Genomic DNA, 24,082 nt, shown 5'->3' with positions numbered 1-24,082 from the left:
CAGGAAAGGCACCAGCAGGCAGCAAAATGAGGTTTGTACTTTGGAGACAGAGAAACAAAGGAGTGGTAAGGTTTTCTTAGGGTCAGGCATGCATTTCTGAGAGAGAAGAGGGGATACTGCTGAGAGGTGGGAAGCAATCTCTGTGTCTGAGATAAAGGAACATGGGGATTGAGAGAATAAAATGGGGGAAAAAAAGAAAAAAGGCAGTATGTGCCCTCATAATCATAGAGGCTTGTACTAGCAGGAACACTGGCTTGTTATTTCCTATTCAGACAGCTCAGCTGTAAGTCTAGGTATAAAGCAGGGTCACATTGAAACCCAGATACCTCCTCTCAGCTTAGCAATCCAAACAAGAAAGCAGCAAACCCAGGGATCCCTCTCCAAAGAGGGCCTACATACTTTAGTTGTGCGACTCCCACTAAAATCCAATTACATCCTTCTGTAGCACTTTGAAAATGTGTCCCTCAACTTGTGGGCTGCAGAGTTGCACCATCCTCATTTCCACCAGAATAGGCTCACCTACTTTTGTCCTGTCCTGAGGGGAACCATGTGCTATTCAGACACAAGGTCTACTGGCAGTGAGAAAAGGTCCTTGAGTTCTGAAAGGTGTTATGTGTTCAGAAGTCCCCATATATCAGTGGGGTGATTTTATAATATGCTCAAATCCTTTAAAGATCTTCCCTTAGTCTGGGCTGGATTCAGTGACTCACTTCTAAGAAACAGAATAATACAGAAGTGATAGTATGTGACTTCTAAAACCAGGTCATAAAATGATTCCTTTTAGCTCTCTCTTGGATCACTTACGTTGGGGGAAGTCACCTGCTATGTTGATAAAGAAGGCTTTTGGAGAGGCCTACACGGTGAGGAACTCTTAATCAACAGTCATGTGAGTGAGTAATCTTAGAAGTGGACACTGTAGCCCCAGCCTATCCTTCAGATGATGCAACCCCGACTGACATCTTTTTGTGACCTTAAGAGAGACCTCAGGCCATACCAACTCAGATAAGCCACTCGTAAATTCCTGACCCACAGAAACTGAGACCAATAATGTTGTTATGAAGCCAATAAGTTTTGGAGTAATTCATTACATAATGATAGATAACTGAAACAATAGTGTATTATTATGTTCTTTGAGGCTTCTATTCTGGATTAGTTGATGCGTCATAATTTCATGACTTCTAACTCTCTTCTCCTAGGTCCTCTGTGCTGCCTGACATACATTCCTTGGGCTCTAAACAGTTCTGGTTCCTGTTCTTAATTAGAGCTTTGACTATCATCTTCCACCCCCCTCACACATCTAACCCCATCCTTCCTCACTTAGCAGATGATCTGACTCCTGTGCCTACACACTTGCCAGTCAGGTAACCCTAATCAGGTTGCTTATCCTCTACGTCTCAGTGTCTTCATATGTAAATGGAGCTTGATACTGATTATAATCACCACACTGGATTGTTGTAAAGCTTAAGTGAAATATAAAACTCATAGAACCATGCAGGTATGAACAAAAATAAGTGGATAGCTGTTATTATTATGGAGAAATAGTATTGCATAATAGGTAAGGATATGGGCTTGGCTGCTGGATGGCCTAGGTTTAAATCCCAGCTACATGCATTATTAGTTATGTAATATTGGCGAGTTACTTAACCTCTTTGTGGTTAGATTTACCATCAGTAAAATGGGGAGAATGATAGTGATACTGAAAATGACAACCTCTTAGTGCCATTGTGAGAGTGAATGACTATCTGTTTAAAAGTGCTTAGATGGGCACCGATACTTACTAAGCTCTACAGAAGTGCTGATATTATTATTGTTGATATTATTGTCACTTCAGTGGTAAATAATAGACCTCCGGGCTAAAACTTCAACATCCTGCCACCAATTCTTTGCATACATATTCTTTCTTCTTCTCTTTCAGTTACAAAGTTATAGATGGTTAATCTTTAATCTCCCCTTTAGCTCTGGACTCCTTCACCTCAGGGCCACTCTGGGACTTATTTCATTAATTATCTTCTCTCTATCTCTAGCTCTCTTTGTACAATAAATATATAAACAAACTCAAGTTTCTCTCATCTTGATGAAAAGACTCACTCAACTTATGGCTCCCTTTGGCTACTCATATCTCTTCTTCTTGTCATAGCCAAATCTATACATATGGTTTCTTTTTTGTCCGACTTCTTTTTTCCTCAGCCCATTGAAATGGGAGTGTGCTCCTTCACCATTCTTCTGAAACAACATGGACCAGTGATGCCAACAACATCTATTCTGATAAAGTGGACCAACATTTCCAAGTCTTTACCTTCCTTAGCCTCTCTACTGGTGTCCTTTACTTCATCCTTCTGAATCGCACTTTTCCCTTGACTTCCATTATGTTCTCTGGCTTTGCTCCTACCTTTAAACCCTTCTTCTGGTTTCTTTTGCTGTTTTTCTACTGCTAAGCCATAAAATGTTGGAAGAACATTAAGATTCAGGTGTAGGTTCCCCTTTTTCTCACTTCGCACACTGTCCCTTGGTGATCTCATGCACCATAATGGCTTTAATTGTCATCTAAATGCAGATGGCTTCTGAATCTAGATATGTAAACAGATCTTGCTCCTGAGCCTCTGCCTCATAGACTCACTGGCCTGATGGGCATTTTCACATAGATATCTCACAGGAATTTTGAAATCAATAAGCCCATATCCAAATTTAACTTTGTCTTCACCAAAATGGCATTCCTCACGTAAGTGAATGTAGCCTAGAACCTGACTGAGTGTGGTCCAGGTTTAGCTAGCATTGGATTCTGTACAACTGTAACAGACTTGGGTGGGTCTTCTTGACTATGAATTTTTCCTCTCATATCTCCTGTATACATCTTATCCAACTTTGTCGTGGAAGTCCAATAAATTCCATACAAGGACTAGTACTGGTAAGTTTTCTGAGCTTACAGTATAAAGTCATATTTGTCTTGCCTTAGAAATATACATTCTTAGTTGATAACTATACCAGAATTATCAATTTTTTTATTATTAAAGTTGATTTTTCATGGCTTGAAGTATAAAGATGACATTAAAGAACATTTTTCACTTAAATATAGGAACTCTTAAAGATTATAAAATTCTGAGAATAAATCTATAATTTAGGAAAAGTAGAATACAGCCATGACTTACAAGATAATCTGATAACTACATAAGATGATATGTTGGAAATGAACTCAAACACAATTTTCATCCTCAAGTTAAAATAAAAAATGCTATTTCTTGTGGATTTTTAATTTGGCATGTATGTTGTTAATCTAGGTTTAGGAAAAATAAATTAGATATTGTTCAATTACTTGAAACAATTTTGGTAAGATTGTTTTCTAAAGAAATCTAAAATAAGTCATATAAAACATTAAAATTCATTAGAAGTTCGTTCTTGACTTTGGACTGGTGACACTTTCGTTATCATCTATCCAGGCTGATGTTCTCTAGGGACAAAGAAAAGGACTCCGGTCACTGTCATGGAGTCTATTTCTGAGTTCAATTTACAAGCATAAGATATTTGCCAATATCTCAACTAACAATGAGAACACAATGTCATTAAATATTTTCTTATTTTTACTGGCATACTATCAGTTAAGAGTATGAGCTTAAGAGTGTAGCTCTTAATTCTAATCCTTATTTAAGGATGGAATGAAAAGGGATAATACATACCTCATAAAAAGGGATAATACATACCTCATAAGGCTAATATATGGCATCACAGAGAGCATTCTCAAATAAAAGCTCAATAAATTATAATTACTATTATTATGATCATGCTCTACCTTTTGTGAAGATAGGCAGAGCAAGTGATCTTATTATCTACTTAGAGCTGAAGAAATAAAATCTTCACAGTTTAAGTGATATGTCAATGCTTCATGTTCATGCTAAGTATTATATCAGTGGTTATTAAGAAACAAAGAAAAGAAACAATTCAATCCCTATTTTTGAGGAGTTTTTAATTAAGTTGGAGAAAAAAACAGTTCTGAGAGAATTATAGTCAGGGACATGACATTACAGGTGAAAGCAGTTAGAAAAACGTCTTGTGAAAGTGAGTCTTGAGGTCAGCCAGAAGTGTAGAATTATGGGTTGTTAAAGAAGAAAGGGGAAGTGAGAAGAATATGGAGAAATCACAGAGGTGGGGTTAACTTGGTACCTGAATAATAACATTTTCATGTCAAATGTCAGGACAAAAATTATTAATATCTCAGTATTCATGGCATTATTCCTCACTAAAGTCTGTTGTATTGATTAATTTATTAAGAAAAGAAGGGCTGGTTAAATGAAATAAAAGATACTTAAATTTAAAGAATCAAGGCTAGTTCTATCACTCAGTTGGGTCGTCGTGCATTTTTCAAAGGGTTTAGAGAAAGGTCTGTTTTCATTCTACACTTCGCTCCCAAACCCAACATACAGAACTTTAAACACCCACCTCCACCTTGAGTTGCTAAATAATAGATTTATATTCCGATGTTTGGGTTAAAAAAATGTCCTCACTATAATCGTTATAGTATGATTAAGCTTGGGAATGTATTTAGAGATGAAGTTGTGGTAAATCTGTGAACTAAAAAAGGTTTATTATAGTATTTTCTCCATAATGTTCATTTCCCTTGTAGACTGAATTTCATCATGCCCAATCCAGGTTTATTATAGTATTTTCTCCATAATGTTCATTTTCTCCATAATGTTCATTTATTATAGTATTTTCTCCATAATGTTCATTTCCCTTGTAGCCTGAATTTCATCATGCCCAATCCAGCTTCATTAATATTTTTGAATACCTATTACACGTGAAGCTTTGTTTTGAGCTCTGAGAATCCAAAAATATATGCCTTGTATCTTTAAAGTCTAACTTAATGTCTAGCTAAGAGATAAGACTTGAAGGGATGAAAATGCTTTAGAATATCTAGAGGCAAACTCAGGACAAATCAATCTTTATTCTTAATGTTTAGGATAAGTTCTGCCTTTATAGTACCTTTTTAAAAGGATAGTCATATTCTAAGATGAATAGCAACTAGCAAATGCTGGGTCAACTACTTTTATCAATAAAATAACTCCAATAGTACTTGAACGTTCAGCTTCTAAAAGTACATATTTGAGAGCTAGCTCTAGAGAAATAAAATAATCTATATTTTCAATCAGTTTGGAAATAAATCCACCATAATAAAATAAGAAATGAAGCCTTTCACTTTCCTTATATTTGTATTTATTTCAAGTAAATTTCCTAGATTTTCTTTGACATTTATTTTGTGCCACTTCCACATTACTGTGGAATATAGACACAGAATTGACCCAAATGCAACTATTCTATTTTTTCAAATAATTGCATTTTGGTAGAATTCCAAAGTGGTAAAGACTTTTAACATTAAGTTTTTTCCCCTTGCTACGTGATGTTTGTTGCAAAAAGATTTATTTTTTGATGTTAATTGCATGTGAGTTTGATTACATAAAGTGGAAGAAAAAGGATAGAAGGAAATAAATTAAACTAGCTATGAAAACTGTTATAACTGCTTAAGAAGTTTACCCGATAACACTTCTATTTTGATGATTTTTCAGGGGATTTTCACCAGTGACCACCAACATTTTATTAAAATACTACTTGATTATGATAACCTAGCATCATATTACTTTTTAATGATCAGATTTGAATAGTAAACACAAAAATTTCCCTCAAGTTATGTCACAAATCCCGTACACCAAATATTTTTGCTCCAAATGATTTACAAGTTGAAAAACAAATTCTATTATCACACAAGAGCCTGAGAAAGTCTTTGTATATTCCAATTCACCAATTTGTGGAAAAAGTATATCGATATGATTGAAATTCAGTTGATCTTCATCAAAGATTTGCTGAAAAACTAAAATACTACTGTTATTCCTGTACTCTACAACCTGCCAATTTCATTTCCTTTTCATGATGGTCTCTCTGAAAGTTCACTTGGATCTTGGTGAACTATAACTTGCTTTTATTAGACTCCTGTTAGCAGGGACAATGAATGTGTACATTTTACTGTACATACAAATGGCTTTTTCCGCCCCCTGGCTTGGGACCAAGATCATTTTTCATTGGAAAGTCAGACAATGTAACAAGTACTACTGGCAGAAGCATACATCAGTTCATATTGGCACACAACTGGGAAGAAATATGGGGAGAAAGAAAAAGAGAGGAAAAAAGAGGAGCATGAGAGGAGGTAAAATAAAAAAAAAGATGCTGGAATTAGAGGAAAATAAATTAGGGGTGATTCTTTCAGCAAGACATATAAATGTAATATAAGTATTATCATTCTGCAATCATATAGGATTTACCCAGTGATGAAACAAAATGACACAAAAAAGTAGTCACTAGCATTCTTTGTAAATGTTTAGGCAGCAGATAATTATTTTGTTACTCTCTTTTGAATAAAGAAATAAGCAGCTTCCATTTATTTATAGTTCATCTGAATAAGAAAGTTCGTAATGTTTCCCCACCAGACTGAATAATAATGACTTAGGTTTATAATAGAGACCCTGAAGCTATGAGCATTTAAAAATGACTTCTGAATCATCACAACATTTTAAATAATTAATTCATTAGTTAATAAAATGAACCAATTAATACTTTTGGTATTAGGGGCATTTTAGCATATCCTAATTCTTTAAGAAATATAATTGTTCTAGGTCACGATCAACATACACTTAAAAGATAACTTGGAATCTAAGGCAAGTATTAACCTAAGTATATTCCATCAAAGACTAATCCCAGCCTGAAAAAATTAGCAATGTTACTTTTCCAGCTAATTCTGACTACATAACACTTTGGGAATTGCTGCTTGAGATATTCAGCTTGTGTGTGATATAAAACAGTCAGTAAATTTCAGTAAAGAGCATATAACACTGATAAAACTAATATTTCATTCCTTACCCTGAATATTCTAGATAAATTAGTATGTCTGCATGTAATTTGGTAGCATTGATATGGACACTTCTTATCATTTTAAATAAAGGTCCTGAAGGATTTAAAGAGTATTTATTTATGACTTGTATTTCATGATATTTGATTTTTTTATTTAAAGTATTTTGTATTGAATTTGAAAAAGTTGCATATATTATGTTGCATTGAAATAAGGTAGTTCCACTGTATTGCAACACAATAGGATAAGTAGTTTAAGACCAGTTAATTCTCAACCTCTTTGATTTTTTTTCTCTTTTGTTTTTTGTCTCAGACAGATCTCAAGGTACTTGGAAAAACTACTTAGCACATTTGGTATACTCTATGGCAGACCTGGTTTGGGAAGGTAGGACTGTTGATCTGATGTAAAGAAACAGTGATAGATAAATAATTGCTAAAATTATTGGGGGAAAATACATGAATAAAGTATAGCAATCTGTATACAAAGTTTAACTACAATTTCTTTCAATAAAATTTTGACAAGTGTTACAGGGGAAAAAGTCTAGTGGGTAGTAGGAGAGAAAAACTCTCTAAGGGAGGTTGAGAATGACCTGTTTGTGGTTTCAAAAAACAGAAGAGACCCATGGAAAGAATAGAATTAAGATAATGATTCAGAAAAAAATAAGACCAAGTTCTCGTCGACAAGATTGTTGTGTGATTGGTCAGTACGTGACTCTGGCCATTGGAATAGAAAGAAGAGGTTTATCACCCAGCTGAGTATGGTCAAGGGCTTCTGAGTAGTTCCAGAGTGGGGAATAAAAAACCCAACTTGCCTACTCCTCGCACTTAGAGAAAGAAAGGTCAATCAGGGAAATCACAAGCTTAAATGAAAAGAATCTCCTTCTGTAGTGTCCCTGACTTAGGTGATGGGTCAGGAATAAAAAAGCTGGACACCTGGAGTGAGGAGAGTCTTTGTTTAATGTATTGGCCAATGAATTAACGTTGTTAATTAATCTTAATGTAACCCTTCCAAGAGCACTGGCAAGATTTGATGGGTAGGAAAAGCCACTGTTTGATTTAAACCAAGAGAATAGTTAAGTCTTATTTAAGACCATTCTTGATCATAAGAAGTGACATTGGAGTTTACATAAATAGATTTTAGAAAATTATAGTCTCCTGATAAAGTATTACTAATACATTTCATTCTGGGAGGTGGGGGACTAAATGAGTATTATAATACACATATTTTTAATTTTATTTTACTATTTTAATATTGCCTGTATGAGAAGTCACATATATGAGTAACTCTCAGGACTTACATCTCTTCCAATCAGGTCTTCCTGGTTTTCCACAATTCCCCAAGGGGCGATACCTATGGTACATATCTTCCCTCGAGACTTAGAAGCATGGTCCTTCAAGGCGTCTCCAACATGACGAATAACACCTAAGAGGAAAAAGAGAAGTATTACTTCTGCCCTTTAAAGCAATTATTTTCCATCGTTCTAAAAGAAATTGTGATAACTGTTTCTCTTAAGATTAAACATATTAAATGCAAAATTTTGACACACTTCTATACAAACTGCTTGTTTATGAGAATATAAACTCGTGCCAGACATGTTTGCCAAACTTGTAACTCCAGCAATGCATTTCTTATTCTATTTTATATGAAAAAAATGCATCTAATGTCTATAAAAAATAAATACAATTCTTTAAACTTCGGAAATCTTTTTCTTGTAATATAAGCGTAATGATGTGTTAGTATGACTAAGAACCAATTCCATGACTTTATCCTATAAAAGCACCATATATAATTTGATATTAAATCTACACCACAGTTTGTGTAAGAGTTAGGGTCACTCAAATAGAGTAGCAACAGCTCAGATTTTTTCAACCTTAATATAATCTTTCTATAGATACATAATATGGAGAACACACTTGTAAGAAAAATGTTGGCATATTCTGTGGAAAATTTGTTAAAATATATACATATACCTTTTTATCTTTATCATTCTAATTGTTTTCCTCTTTTGTCATGATGGCCTTCCCCATCACCATAGTTAAAAGTGAGAAAATTTAGTTTACAAGATGGTAGAGAATCCACGTCTTATATTTTTATAAACCACTTAAAGAAGATGCAATTTCTAATTGCTTAACCTCCCTCTTGAATGATAATTTTTATAGAAGACATAAAATATATCCTCTAAGAAAAAATGTTTTCATTTATCAAAATTCTACCCACTCCTCAAGGAAAAATTCACACTTAGTGCTATCTCCTATATGAAAGCTGAGTTGGATTTTATTTCTTCTAAGTTTGACATACTGAGCTCCTCAAGATTACAGTTTGCATATCTTGAATGGCTTAATATATCACCTAACATATTGGACTATGAACCATAACCACCTGTAAAGATGTCTCCTTTAATAGTAAAACACTTTAAGGGGAAGGTTGGAGGGTCAGTGTCACACTTATCTTTATGTACTTTGGGGGCCAGCACAGAGTAAGGGCTCAGAAACTATGCACTGAAGTAACCAAGCACACAAAACACACCAAGCAATTTAATCATGGGATGGGACACAAATGTGTAAACAACTCAATTCTGAACTATTCATAAGATCAAACAAAAAGAACCTTTAAAAAAAATCAAATGACAACACAGTGTAAATAGCCACTAATCCATGTTGAAATATTCTGGGAGTGTCCAGAAGAATATCAATTTCACTAAGTAGCTTATCTATGGATCTTTGATGTGAGAGTACCAGTTAAAAAAATAAAAGAAGTAAAGCTGTGAATATTAATGTTAATTTTTTCCCTCATTTGTATGTAAAACTCCTTTCAAGGTCAGTCCTGGACAAAATGTTTAACTTCATGAACCTCTACCTAAACTGAAAATGCCTTCACTGTAGGCATTGCCTTGAACACTAAGCCAGGAGTAAGGCAGAAAAGAACTTCCTTGTTTGATTTACAATATTTATGCTGTAAATTTTTCTTTTTATATTTAATGCATTTCATAAAGGAAGAAAAACAAAAAAACAATGTTCCAAGTTCACAGAAACAGAAGATTGGTAAGAATTTCTTTTGAACCTTTAGAAATTTTGAGTTGGTCTCTATATGAGGTACAGTTACATTAGGAAAGCAAAAGATTGAATAACTGCAAATGAATCATGGCTGCTAAGCTGTGAGTGACAGTTGGAACCTAAAGCTTAAACAGTCATTGAGAGAAAATTGCTCTGTAGATGCCACGTTACAACTAAATAAACAATAAAGAGCTGACTGAATAGGTCATTCTAAAATCATGTCAGTTTCAGACTGAGTCAGGATTTCACATAACAATGAAGAGCTTGGACAATCTGCAGAGTTCACTGCTGAAATTGTGACTACAGAGTGTATACTGATTGTTTACAAATCCTAGGTATTGAGAATACTGAGTGAAGCTCTCTCTCAAATATCATCTAAACTACAAACAAAAGAATAAACAACACTGAGATAACCTTTTATGAAAACTCATTGATCCAGGGTTATATTCAGAATGTCCCACTAACTCCAAGTATGTCTACATGTGCAGACTTTGAGCATTGTTAACAAGTTTGAATTAACTCACTGAAGCATTACTTGTGCACTTCCAATTGTCACTTCAGACTCAGGCTAGGGAAATATGTCAAAACAATTTATGGGCATCTATTTCATTATCTGTTATACATTAATTCTGCAGGTAAGCACTTAAGTATAAGTGGGGTTGGAAGGATAGATTTGACAGCCTATCTGTATCACAATATAAAAATTTGTTTGGCAGGTAGAAAAAACTGTTTTGAATTCAGGGTGGGGTATGTCTTCTATTGATTGCAGAGCTGATTTAATAAAATATTTGAAATAATAAACAAATAATACTCCGGGTTCTGACATCACAATTTATGTACCAGATAAAAAGAGCATTTTATAAAAATTACAACTATTTTCATAAAACTTAAAATCTTAAAGAAAAGACGCAGAACTTCTAATTTAAAATAAAAATTATTCTTTAAACAATTATTGGATGTTGATTTGGCAATCTGAGGTATTAAAAATATCCTATGAAATTCCATTAGTCACATTTAAAAATTCTATATAGTCAAATATTAAACATTTCAATCTATTTCTTAATTGTAAGTAATTCTTCTTGATTGAGAAATAACAGTTCAGTTATGCAGGTAAAGGAGGAAGAGATAATTAATGAGAGGAGAGATCACCAGTGAGTATGAGCACACATGGGTTGGAAAAGGTTAAATGCATTTAAACTTAGGAGAAAACTATCTGAGTCCCAATGTTCTTGTGGCCTTATGTTGCCTTTCTTGATCCCACTTCTAATTACCTGTGTTGACCCCTCCAGTGAATATCCATGCACCGGTTGTCATAGCTGCTTTGATAAGACCTTTCCCAAAGACTTGCTTGAGTTTTGGCTGGAGTTCGAAGTTCTGCAGGCCCCCATGGACAGAGATGAGGAGCTTGGGAAGCTCCAGCTGCCATTCCTTGGTCATCAGATGTAGGAGGAGATCAGGTTTTGTATCGAAAGATACTCGCACATACTGGAAGGAGAATAACCATCAATTAGGGAGACAGGGCAGGGCCGCATGGCACTGCTTACTTTAGTGATTGCAAGATGATATATATATATATATATAGTTACATATCACATTAAATGTCTCACATAATCTCAGATTTTTAAAAAGGGGCAAATCATCTGCTTTACCAAATGAGCCTTCGTTAGACAAAGGGAGTTACTGTTTTTAAAGGTTTTCTTGAAATTGTAAATTACAAACTCTCAAATTATTTGATTTTTCTAAAATGCGGCATAAGCATTCATTTTCCCAGAATGCAAACTTCACTCAAAGGAAATCATGTTTATATTTTAACAACTTTAACATCTGTATGACCGTTCAAATGTTTCTAGTTTTTTCAATGTAAGTGATTTGTTTATTAGCAACTGGACCTGGCTATAACTGTTTTTGTATTCCTATTACTTTGAGAGGTTTTGAAAAATTCTACAGTTCTGCATAATATAATGAAAATTTTAAAATGAAGTAACAGCTGATTATATTTATTTAAATCTATAACAACTACATACTAAATGCTTTATCATTTAAAGAAGACAAATGAGAAAAGTCATGTCAATTATTCTTGCATTATAGTTGAAAAAATGAAAGCATTATAGCAGATATCAAGGTGTTATCAGATGCAAATGGAAATAAAGTTACAAGTATATATAAAATGTCATAAATACATATAATGATAAACATCTAAATAATCACATACACGGATACTCATTTAGGTCTCAGTGTAATTGTGTAAAGATTTTCATCTACAGCTGGAAACACTAGGCAAATATGTCTGAAAGCCTTTTGTCATGCATTGCTGAGCTGGCATGAAAAGAGGAAACATTCAGATTCCTAAACAAAGTTGAAGCTGGAACCTCAGGAGATAAGGAAGTACCAAAGCAGGCTTTGGCTCTGAGAGTTTTTAATAAGCCCTGGAAGACCTTGAGTATCTGCTTTAACAGCTTTATGCAGTTTGGGCAAGTCTAACGGGGGGACTCCACATAAAGCCAGGATGCTTCAAAGGGCTCCGTCCTCAAGTATAAGCAAGAAAAAAAAGTAAGTCTGATATACAGAAGAAGAGAGTAAGGACATTTGCCTGTTCTCAATGGATAAAAAAAAAAAAAATACTCCTTTGATTATTTATAAACAAAATTGGAACCTCACACAGGTCTTGGTCCACATTCACACTATCAGCATGGTTTGAAGAACATCAAACAGTGTGTTTAATGTAAAATTGTTCAGGTGGGATAATGGTTCCAGGTAATTGGCAGAAGCAAATGCACATCCTCTTTGGAGAAACATGTCATCAATCTGGGTTTCAAATAATTTCCTTGGGAAAATAAGCATTTCATAGTAAAAAATTAAAATTATAGATTATATAAGGAAATAAAGCAGCATGAGTGAGAACAAAAAGAAACAACGGGTAGCCGAATAAGATTCTCAACATATTGAAATGATCAGATGCAGAATATAAAATAGCTGTATGTAATATGTTAAAAACATAAATGAGAAGATTGAGTATGTGAGTAAAAAGCAAGGGGTTATAAAGAATGACCACATGCATTTGAAAAATAATCAAAAACGACTTCTAGAAATTAAAATGTAATAATTTAAATGAAAAATATGATGAACAAACTGATTTATAGATTCAGAGAAATAAATCAGATGCAGCTTAGAAAAACTAAGGAATTGAAAACACAGAAGAAAAATGAAAAACTTTGGGGAGAGATAATCAGATTTCTAAATAAAAATAAAAGAGATAATAAAGGGACAATACTTAAAGAGATATTGGCTGGGAATTTCTCAGAATTTTTGAAAGATACCAGTTCTCAGATGTGAGAAGCAGGATAAATAAAAAGAAACTGTGCTTTTAGATACCTCATAGAGAACATCAAAAAATGGAGATGGTGGAAACCTTCAAAAGCAGCTAGAAAAAAAGACAGATCATCTATAAAGAAAGTCATCAGACTGAAGGCTTCCTCCCCAACAGCAGCAATGGATGCCAGAAGCCAACGTCTCCAACATGCCAAGAGAAATTATCTTTCCAAAATGAAAGTTAATTATAGATATTTTCAGGCCACCAAAACTGAGAAATGACCTGTAGCAGACTTCAGAGAAGGAAATTTAAATATATATACAGCAGGAAGAAGTTATATGATCCCAAATGAATGATCTGAGATACAATGGTAAACAAAGATAGTAGCAAATTTTTGATGAGTCTAAAAAAGTGTGAGTCATAAAATACAAAATGATGATGATGTCTAATTTATGGTAGAAAAGGATAGAACTTAAGTGCTAGATAATATACCATATAATTTGGGTGATAGTAGTCAGAGGTAAAGCATTTAAAGTCTATATGGTATATGGGAGACAAGAGAAAGGTACTGATAAACTTTGGAATTTGTTATTGAAGTAGCATAACTACAAAAAAAATAGACATGAAAGTAATCATACAAACATGTATAAATAAAGTTATCTAAGAGATGACAATTTAATGCAATATTTTGGATCTGGGAGACCCATTGTTGGAAAAACCTCAAAAATTATATGTCGATTCCTTTGTTAAAGTACATTTGACCTATATTTAGCTGAGATGTGAGATAAAAACACACAAAATATAAAAGTTGTTTGATGAAATAAACTGCATCATCAAGAAATACCAGAGATAAAGTTTCCTATACACATACACAGAAATCCAAAGAAGTGTTGGAACCTAATAAGATGGTTCTATATTGATTTGGTCTACCTAGAAAAAATCAATTCACAATGAAAAGAGTAAAGATGGTGATTTCAGGTAAGTTCATTATAGCAATAGAATTTAATCAGAGCTTACAATATGAAAAATGGCATATTTTATGCACAAACTCTGACTCAGAGGGCAAGAATGTTCAGATATCTACTAACAGATATTTTCAGCAATGTACATTTTTGTGTTGTGCAAAAGAGCTTTGGGGCCAGAGGGAGGATATTGCAGTAGTGGAAGCAAACAAAAGCGTTTTATAACTAAAAGCTTCTTTATGTTATATTTGCTATCACGTTGAGTGACTGTTTATAAGAGAAATATCTGAATGAATGCTATAAGATGAAAAAAAATAAAATGTTTTCTGTGTCTGTACACTGAGTCTATGCTACTTGAGTAGTTAAATTTTGGTGGCTCTGTTGGATTGAATTTATATCATTTTGACTAATTCCAGAAAGGGATGTTTAGTAAATAAAATAGTACTGGGACTCATAGGTCTTCCAAACTACACAAACCAAGAAAGGGAGTCAAATATAGGGGAGTAGGGAAGGGTGAAGTGGGTAAAAGGGTAACAGAAGGAAACTGGACTTTGAGTGGTAACCGCATAACAGAATATATAGATGTCAAATTGTAATGTACACCTGAAAATTATATAATTGTATTAACTAGTGTTACTCGAATAAACTTAATAAAGAAAAAAGAAAAAAAAACTCATTGAATTGGTCACTTTAAAAAAAAAAGAATGCTTAGTGTTAGGGATGATAAGAAATCACTTTTCCAGCTATTGCTCTTTTATAAACTTTATCACTCTCTATTCCTTCAAAAGAAAAAGGACCCATATTTTCTAACATTATATTAAATCATACTTCTAATAAACACAGAACATCTAAAGTATAAAGAAAATTTTAAATTATGTGCCCCCTTGCAAGCGTAGGTAGTGGTTCCTAACCTTTCTGAAGGATTGTAAAGATGTAGTTCCAATGATTAGAGAAGGCATACGTGAAAACGGTATGCTTTGGAAAAGCAAGAAAAGTAGCTGTGATTATGGCTTTTGGAATTTCAAGATGCCTCACTAAGCATCCCCACACGTACATTTCATTTAGTCACGTAAATAACGTGAGATTCAGAGCCACAGTTAGTACCTGAAAACTGATATGTATATGTTACTAACTCACAGAGTGTGAAGAGAGATTACAATTTATACTAAATCACTACAGAGATTACATAATAATTTTAGCAAGCTGAACCTAGCTAAGTAACATATGGAGTTCAATCATTCACCCAATTTGGTAATAATAATCCAAATGCAGTTTTAGAAATAAGCCTCACTTGGTAAATAATTCACTTTGGGACTTCTAAAGTTACCTATACAACTTATCAGTAAGGAACCAATTTATTGATCATATGAGCAGTTCACTGGAAAATGACCAACAAATCTAATCAATATGTTGAAATTCCTTTTGAATTAGCTTAATTATTTTTCCTCGTTAGGAAATTAAGAAAGGGTTGTTTGTGATCACAATGTTTGTTACTCAGCTAATAAATGCTCCAGTGAGGAAATGAATGAATGACCTTAGATCAACTTGTCCCCAGCTTTCTGTCTTACGAATGAAGAAATGGAGGTACTCAGTGTCTGGCCTGTTCATACTCTCTATTTACAAATTTTTCTCAGTTTTCAATTTTTTAACTCCACTGAGAAAAGAGATCCCCAAACTAAAAAACAAAACTCTGATGTATTTACTATGTTCCAGGCACATATATGCTATGTGCTTTTCATGCATCATTTTATGAACATCTTCCAATATTGAGAAAGTTAGTATCATCCACATTTTACTGATGAGGGACAGAATAGATCCATCAGGTTTTCAAGTTCAAAGCTAGTAAGTAGTGCTATCAGGATTCACACCCCAGTTCTGTCTCAGGTCCTTGCTCTGAACCTCAAAAATGAATGCCTCTGTACTTCCTGTTTTCCTTTATCTGTAAGCAAGCAATCTCTGAGTTCTAATGATCCATTCTTCAAGCTGGTGCCCTCAGCCAGACCTTTTCCTCTATCGCTTCAGTTGCTATTTTAAGAATAAATTTTCCTTAATAGGGTATCAATTTGGATGTGGTAACAGTCCTAATGGCTTCTCCTCTAACCGCGTGTTCTCAGTGAGACACTGATGGGCAGACTTCTTTCCCCGATTCCTTTTTGATTATATTATTTCTCAGTTCGAATTGTTATGTCATATGTAAACTTCCATTTGGCCTGTCATGGTCCCTTATAATTTAGCCTTACCCAATTTCTCTCTGTAATTGGTTAAATGTTGTTCCTAAAGTCTTAGAAAATCCAGTCCTTCCCCTTTCATATACATAAATCGTTCTTCCTTTTCAAAGGCCTTTATTGACTTATATTGATGTAATATAGCTCTCAATTAAACCTAGTCTGATATATGAATACATTTTCTTCTTTATTTATTTTTTTTCTGGTTGTTTCTTGCATGTGTCAATTTTATCTCCCCATGTTGTAAGATCTTTGAGGGAAGGAAGCATGTTTGACATGACCATGATTTTTCTAGTACTGGCTATGAAGTAGTCCCAATCTTAGAAATGAAAGGAAGTTTAGAAATATTTTAGCAATCATGGGAACTGGAAATCATCCAGTTCAATTATTCTGCTTTATAGATAAGGACACTGAGACCCAGAGAACATGAGTGACTGGGACCTCAGAGCTAGTTATATTATAATTAACCACTCACTAACCCATTATTAAAGTTATCACTACACTGGAAACTCTAGGTTGAATTGTGCTTCTCTAACTAACATGCAAGACTCACCATGAGGACTTCGAAAAAGCAGGTCCTGATTCAATGGATGTAGGATTGGGCTTGAGGTTTTGCATTTTTATCTCCCAAGGACCACTTGAATAGCAAGGATTACAATTATTCTCTAAACCAAAGGTTTTAAATTCTAAGTGGTTTGTTTGTGTTTGTAATTGGGTCAATATATTACATGAAAATCAAAGAGAAATATGGAGGAAATATTGGAAGAATCACTTAGGCCATGATACATAGGAAAGTGTAGCTATTGGCAAGCTAGCCAGGGTATCTCCAACTACTTTATCCATTTTGACCAGGACTAACTCTTATACAAAGGAACACATGATTAACTACAGCCCTCTCTCTCCCTCCCTCCATGATTGAGAAACTGATAAACAAGGCAAATACTGCGTATTCCTGGTCTTTTGATGTTAGTCATTATTTGTGAGTTACTGTGCTCCTCCCTTGGAAAATAAGAGGCAAGACAAAAAAAGAAGGAAGGATTTAAATAAACAATTTGTTACTTTTTGTTGTGTTATTGTTCAGCAACTCAAAGAAATGGTTTTGGTGATAAGAACAAAAATTCTCAGATGTGCTAGATTAAATAAGAGTGGCTTGAGAGTGAAAGGGACAGAACTATTAGTCTGTTAATGGCTGCTGACCAGCTAACAAAAGGCTTCTCACATTCCTGTTTTGCCTGTTGGAACTTCAGGTTAATTTCTAGGTAGCTATTTCTGGAGATTATTTTAGCCAGATACCATCTAACTCCAGGAACCACTGTTTGTTTACACGTGGGCTTTCTAGACAGCTGCGCATAGCCAATCTACAGTAGTGGATGTTTCTTTGTGCAGACTCTGCTATCCCAGAGCTGGCCTCCTTCACCTTCTCCTACCCCTTGGCCTATAGTTCATGTAAAGTCTTTTAGACTACATCTTTCTTTCCCCTCTTCCCTACCTGATGTATAAAAATGCCTGTAAAACTCTGGGACAATGGATAGCTGTCTTTTTTACCCAGCCACTTTGCTAATGGTTTGGACTCCATGACCAAGACCAGTTTTTTGTTTTTTTGTTTTTTGGCTAGCATTTTTGTCTCAATAAAACATTACTTAAAAAAGACTTCAGTCATGGAAGTTAAAGATTTGTAATTTAACATGGGGATAAGAGAATAATTAAAACTAAGGGGTAAAGTGATGCTTTAAGATTGTCTGAAGGTTTCAATTTTTAAATTATATTCTCTTACCCATAAAAATCAAATTATTCAATAAACTTTCCAGGTGCTTGTAATACAATAGCTAATTCACGTGCCGAATTAGCAGCTTCAAGGTCATAAATTGTTGTGCCCAGGACAATTAATCAATTTCTACTAAATGGTCAATGTGATTTGAAATTAGGAGATATTTTGGTTGTCAAGATAAGCAATTTTGACTGTCTACTTGTGAGCACCTTAACTGCTAAGGGATCACCTTATAAATAAGAAATCCTACTAATGTGCATATTAAATTTTGTCACTTGGGCATTACTCTGATCTGGTGACATGTACTTCCATTTATAGATTCCTCAATTATGCAACATCATACTCTAGTAGCAGATACTGGCACTGTAAGTCATTTGGCCAATTTGAGTACCCTTTCTTATGAATAGGGGTGATCCTGACCATCTCACAGGACACTGTAAAGATTAAATTGCGAAAAATGACTAATATGGTAGAAAAACTAACATGTAAATTGGATGATGGTTATAAACACCTAGAAAATGACTTCTGCATACAAACGAATCCAAATAACTTGCCTTAGCTCTTTAACTAGTATGCCCTTCAAAGTTGCACTTTATTCTGAATTCTTGAGTTATCTAGGGAGTGGCGGGTACAGGTGCTTATAAATAATACCTTAAAAGAAGGAAGAATGCTACTGCTGCTCTGGGTCACCTAACCCTCCTTTACCCTATGCCCACACAGTTTCCTAATTTTTACTTTTTAGAAATAATCTGAGCTCCAATAAGTTACCCATGCCTGGACTTACCTCTCCTTTTCCTTTTCCACCTTTAGTGCCCATGACTGACAGGAAGTCTCGCAATGAGCTCAAAATAGTAGCTTAAAAATGTGCTGTGTAAAATAGAGATTAGCTTTAGTTGAAATTGTACTATTTGATCTATTCTTAGGTGCTGTGGAGACCAATGAATATAGCCTAATTTTCATAAGAATATATATTTTGAGTTCCACACCAAACTTATAAATGAAAAATTTGAAGTGAGACTATAATAGAAAACTAGAAATTTTCTCTTGTTCAAATGGCGGAAAGCTTTGATAACTAAAACTCTTTTGAGTTTTTGTTCTGCCTGATGCTAAAGGTCTTTTTGCTGAGTGGGTGACTTCACCGCAATTTTTTCTAAAGCCACTCTTACCTGCTTCATCATTAGCAATGTTACTATTCACTTGTTAAAATAGAATTCAATTTTATTATGGCCTTGCTCTGCACTAAACTTGGAGATCACAGAGGTGTCACAAACCAGATGGCATCCTTTTCCCTTTATAATACACAGGGTAGTCAAAGGCTAGAGAGTGGGGAAGCAGCCAGTACTACTAGGAACAGGCTGAGGCTGTTAAAAAATAGTAATAATCTTCCTCCGGCATTCTGAACTTGAGCTTCTGTGGAGCAATTTGGCTCTGATAATCAGTTACTTCTTTAGCCCTAAATTTTTACCCACATCATTTTGCCCTGCCTTTTAAATAAAAATGTAAACAACTTGCAGAACAATAAATCTGGCTACACTCTTGGAAATGGTAGATGATAAATTCTTCTAACTGCAAAACTGTCTTTAATTCTTGGAAATGATCAACTGGTATTTGCAAAGAGCTTGTTCTGAGTAATAGAACTACTAATACTAAATCTATTTTAACAGTATTTGTAATGCCTTTTGATTTCTGAGCCCGCTGTGGGAAATTTGCTCTATTTTCCTTTCTTCTGAGAAATGTGACAAGCAGCATTTCATTTTCTAATTCTTCGAAGTCACATTTTAAATCAGCACTTTTAATTGAAGCTGTGGCCAAGGAGAATATGCTGCACTAGACTGCTATGACAATTTTGCTGACATCAGCTTTTCAAGTCCACGGAGCCTTTTGTTTTCCAGTTAGAGTTTAATACTTATGGCGGTTTAATACATGTAAAAGTTCCCTACAAAGAAAATATTTGGAATGCAAAAGTGAGGTGTCACTGTTATTGGATTCCTTGTTTGATAACCCATAAAACTTTGGAAGTGAAAATGCCATTGTAATTTAGTCCCTATTATTTTTGTGATTCCTTAGTGTTAGATACTTTCGGGTGACGGGGGCTGATAAAAGCTAAGGTTTGGAAATAATTATAAAACTTAACTGACCATATGAACAGGTCCCAGGGGGTAGTCTATGAATTTTTTGCCAGAATTACATAGTGAAAATTTTTTAGAAGCAAGGAGATGGGAATTTTCTAGGGGCAAGGTAGGTTTTTTGAGGAGAGTTGTTTCTTCCTTCTCTATAGGTGTATGATTGGGATCAGAAGTTATGGTGATAAACTCTAGTTTTATTCTGTTTCAGAAAGTCCTTCTGAAGGCACCACCATTTCAATGGCCAAGAGATTACAAGGTTAAAGTTGTAAATCAATGGAATAATTATAAACCCCTGCAAATACCTTACGATGCTTATACAAAGCTGCTTAGCCATACTTCAGTGATCTGCTATTTTGTTTTATGAAGAGGGATTCATTTAATTTCATATTTGGTGTGTGTCAGTCAATGATGATTCCCAGTTTGAATTTTCATAATGTAAAGTAAGGTAAGTTTTTTAAAGTCAAATTTAATCCCAAAGCATTTTAAGAGAACCAGTTTGTAGTTCCATGCTGCTGACAGCCCCTCATCACGCCCAACCTAGTATCTCTCCCTCAGTTTTCCCTATTCCCTATCATCCTCCACTCACAACGCTCAGACAGTAAGGCTTTTATCCTGGCAGATTTCCTAGTTAGAGTTTTAAGTATGAAAATGAGGCATAAGAATAATTATCTAAATTATATGAAAACTGTAATAAGGGGCTCAAGTTGATTTAAAAAGCAGAATAAATAAATAGCAAGAGAAAACCTGAAGAGAATTATGTGGGTGACTTGAGAAGTTTAAATACGAGCCCTTAATTAGGTTATACTTACCTTGTCCACATGTCAGCTCAGCATTAATTAGAAGAGATGATTAGTAAGCAAAGAAGATTCTGTTTAATCAAGCCCAGTACTGATTCCTTTTCTAAATAACCTATAGCCTTAGACTCAGATAGAGAGACTGAGAAAGAACTCATTTCTGATGCCGGCCTATCTTAGTGCTGCTCTCTAAGGCAATTAAAAAAGTTAGCTGGGACCCACCCTGGCAAAACAATGCTGAAACCAGAGCTTTAGTATCTTAGTATCTTTTTTCTTTGGTCTCTCTGTCCTGACTTTTATGAGGTGCTTGAATAAACTGTCAGTTCTTCTAAAGGCCCAGGAATGCCCTTTTTGGGGACATGCAATTTGGTAGGATGTGGCTTGGTGTTGAGAAGAGAAAGGAGTGAGAATCCTTTATTTACTGTCAGTTTCAAATGTCTATTTCCTGTGCCACTTTGTCTCTCTGTAATGTGTGAGAGAAGTTGGTTTCATTGCCGTTCTACTAGGGCTTGTCAAGCCTTGGAATTGAGGGCAGAATACCACAAAGTACTGGGAAAGGCTCTGAAAGTGGTTCTATTAACCTAAGATATAACTCTATAAAGAACTCGTCCTGTTCACAGCTTTTGCATTTAACTAACCTGGTCAAATAATAGTGATTTTATAATTCTACTACAAAGTTTTCAGAATTCTTATGAAAAGCTAGAAGCACAATAGTAATTAGCTTCCTTTCAAAACACTGCTATAGTGTATATCAGGCACGTATGACAAAGAAGAAACAGAACCGATGGGGAGTCCTGGGCAGCTGGGATTCAAAAACTATCTTCGCTGTTAAACGACTGGGTGACTCTTGGAAAATGATTTAACTTGACCTGGCTCCAGTCACCTCATCTATAAAACAGGTAGAGGGATTTGGGATTATTTAGTATTTTTTATGCCTGAACAGTAGAATAACTTGGTTAACTTTTAAAAAACTTTGGATGCCAGGTTCTATCCCACATAGAGGAAGAAGACTCTTCTGGAACAGATTCTTGGACGCCAGTATTTATAGTAGCTCCAGGGGTTATTCTGAGCCTCTAAACTGAAAACCACCACATCTGATCCCTCCAGTACCTTTAGAGGGCAGAATTCTGTGACATCACGCTGTACTCCTATGTGGTAGCACAGATATATAATGTTCACGAGCAGATATGGTTCTCACATTTTCATAATTTCATAATAGTTATTTAAATAATAATTATCTTTTTCTCCAACTGTATCTTCTACCAAACTCCAGCAGGTTCTGTCTCACATTATATTGAGACCACATTGGCATTTTGAAGACCCAAGTGCTTTATCTTGGGCTGTCTTAAAGGGAAAAGTTAATGTTATACTTATTTTTTTAAAAACTTAATGAATGTCAAAGTTAATCTGCCCTCTAGAGTTTTTCGCTACTTTGTTTAAAAATCTTTTTAACTTTCATATATTCTTGTCAGGAGCAGGGGACCAAAAACATATTAAGCTAGCTAACCTGTTTCACTTAAATCTTGGCAAATAATTAACTATGCTTTTCCCATCTAAAGACTGGCACTCTTTAACAGAGAGCAGTTGCTGATTGTCCCCTTGTCCAAATTGCATTCTGGTTTGTTGGAGAGGACAAGAGGTGAAGAAGGCAGAGGTGGTGCAAAATGACCATCCTGCCCGATAAAACAAGACATATATGATCTATGGACAACTCCACTCCTTTGTCTAGATAGGAGAGTCAGAATAATTTGAGGGCAAGTATTCAAAGTGGACTAAATGCTCATTGTGTCTGGTGAATAGTGGGGACTCCTACCTGTTAAATATTTGATGGTAATAGAAAGGAAAATTTGGCCTCATTTGGATGATAAGACTCAGAAAGAAAGGTTTCCCCTTGCAGTGACTCTTCTGAGACCATTCAGGGCAGGCAAGCTTAACCTCAGTGTGGTCACACTGCTCAGAAGGACGCTTAGGATTTAACGCTTTCCACTTCCTGCCTTGAAATTTTCAACAATTCTATCCTTGAATTTGTGTTTTGTAAGTGAAGTCTGATAGGACAATGAAGCATTTGGAGTGGGCTTGGAGCCTTGGCTCATACATGGTCCCTGGTCACTCGTCCCACCTCTTGCTGCCTCCCTGAGGGGACCTCAGCTACCTGCTCCAGTCTCTGGTATTCCTGACAGACTAGCTTTCCTCCCCAGCTCTGCATGGGGCAGTGATAAGATTACATTCTATCATCACCCTACATTTCTGGCCGCGACCTGGGAGAGGAAAAGAAGAGGGTCAGGGTCGAGTGTGTGCCCTTTAGCATTTCAGGGTAGGGTAAGGAACTGTCTGTCTCTGCCTTGGGCTGGCAGTGCCACGGCATGTTTCGTAGGTCACTTGGTGGGAAATCTCACCCACACCACATACCAAGCATGTTCCAGTGTGGAGATGGCAACCCCTTGGGGGTCGCACGTCCACTGCAGGTTGGGGCTGTCAGCTGTGGGAAGGGGGCATTGATTTCCCTGACCCTGGGAATACATTTTTATTTTACACTGTGCTCCACAAGTCATATAGCTAACTTTGCCTAACCTGATTGCCAACAGGCAGCTCTGGGTTCAATAGAGCTATATGGGGCCTGGGGAGGGTTGTTAAAGTTTAATGTCCATATGTGTCCACTCTTCTGGAACACAGTGAAAGCTCTCTCTGCCTCTTCAAGTTTTTTCTTTATAATTAAATAGTTTATGTGCATGTGTATATATATATATATATGTGTGTGTGTGTGTACATATAGACATCTATATATACACACACATATATTAGCTGTGTGATGTGGGGCAAATTACTTTTCTAGTTCTTAATATGTTATTGTGACATATAGAAATAATAATTCTACTGTCACAAACATGAAATAACATATGTAAGTATTTTATATAATGCTGGCCACACAGTACATGTTCAATATATTTTAGTTGC

General features: G+C 35.2%; 1 protein-coding gene across 16 annotated transcripts in view; it reads right to left on the bottom strand.

Annotated features, from left to right (window-relative positions):
• TRPM3 (transient receptor potential cation channel subfamily M member 3) overlaps positions 1–24,082 on the bottom strand; it is a 482,939-nt gene that overhangs the window by 224,675 nt on the left and 234,182 nt on the right. For all 16 annotated transcript variants that reach the window (XM_036217932.1, XM_036217935.1, XM_036217937.1 and 13 more), the window contains exons 4-5: positions 11,214–11,427; positions 8,187–8,311 (exon numbers count right to left, since the gene is read on the bottom strand). In XM_036217932.1, coding sequence (XP_036073825.1) covers positions 8,187–8,311; positions 11,214–11,427 — 339 coding nt within the window. The remainder of the gene's footprint in view (positions 1–8,186; positions 8,312–11,213; positions 11,428–24,082) is intronic.

This window comes from Rousettus aegyptiacus, unplaced genomic scaffold, assembly GCF_014176215.1.
Source record: "Rousettus aegyptiacus isolate mRouAeg1 unplaced genomic scaffold, mRouAeg1.p scaffold_m13_p_3, whole genome shotgun sequence".
NCBI classification, from domain to species: Eukaryota; Metazoa; Chordata; class Mammalia; order Chiroptera; family Pteropodidae; genus Rousettus; species Rousettus aegyptiacus.
The sequence above is the reverse complement of the archived record's forward strand: the minus strand, read 5'-3'. Positions and strand labels throughout refer to the sequence as shown.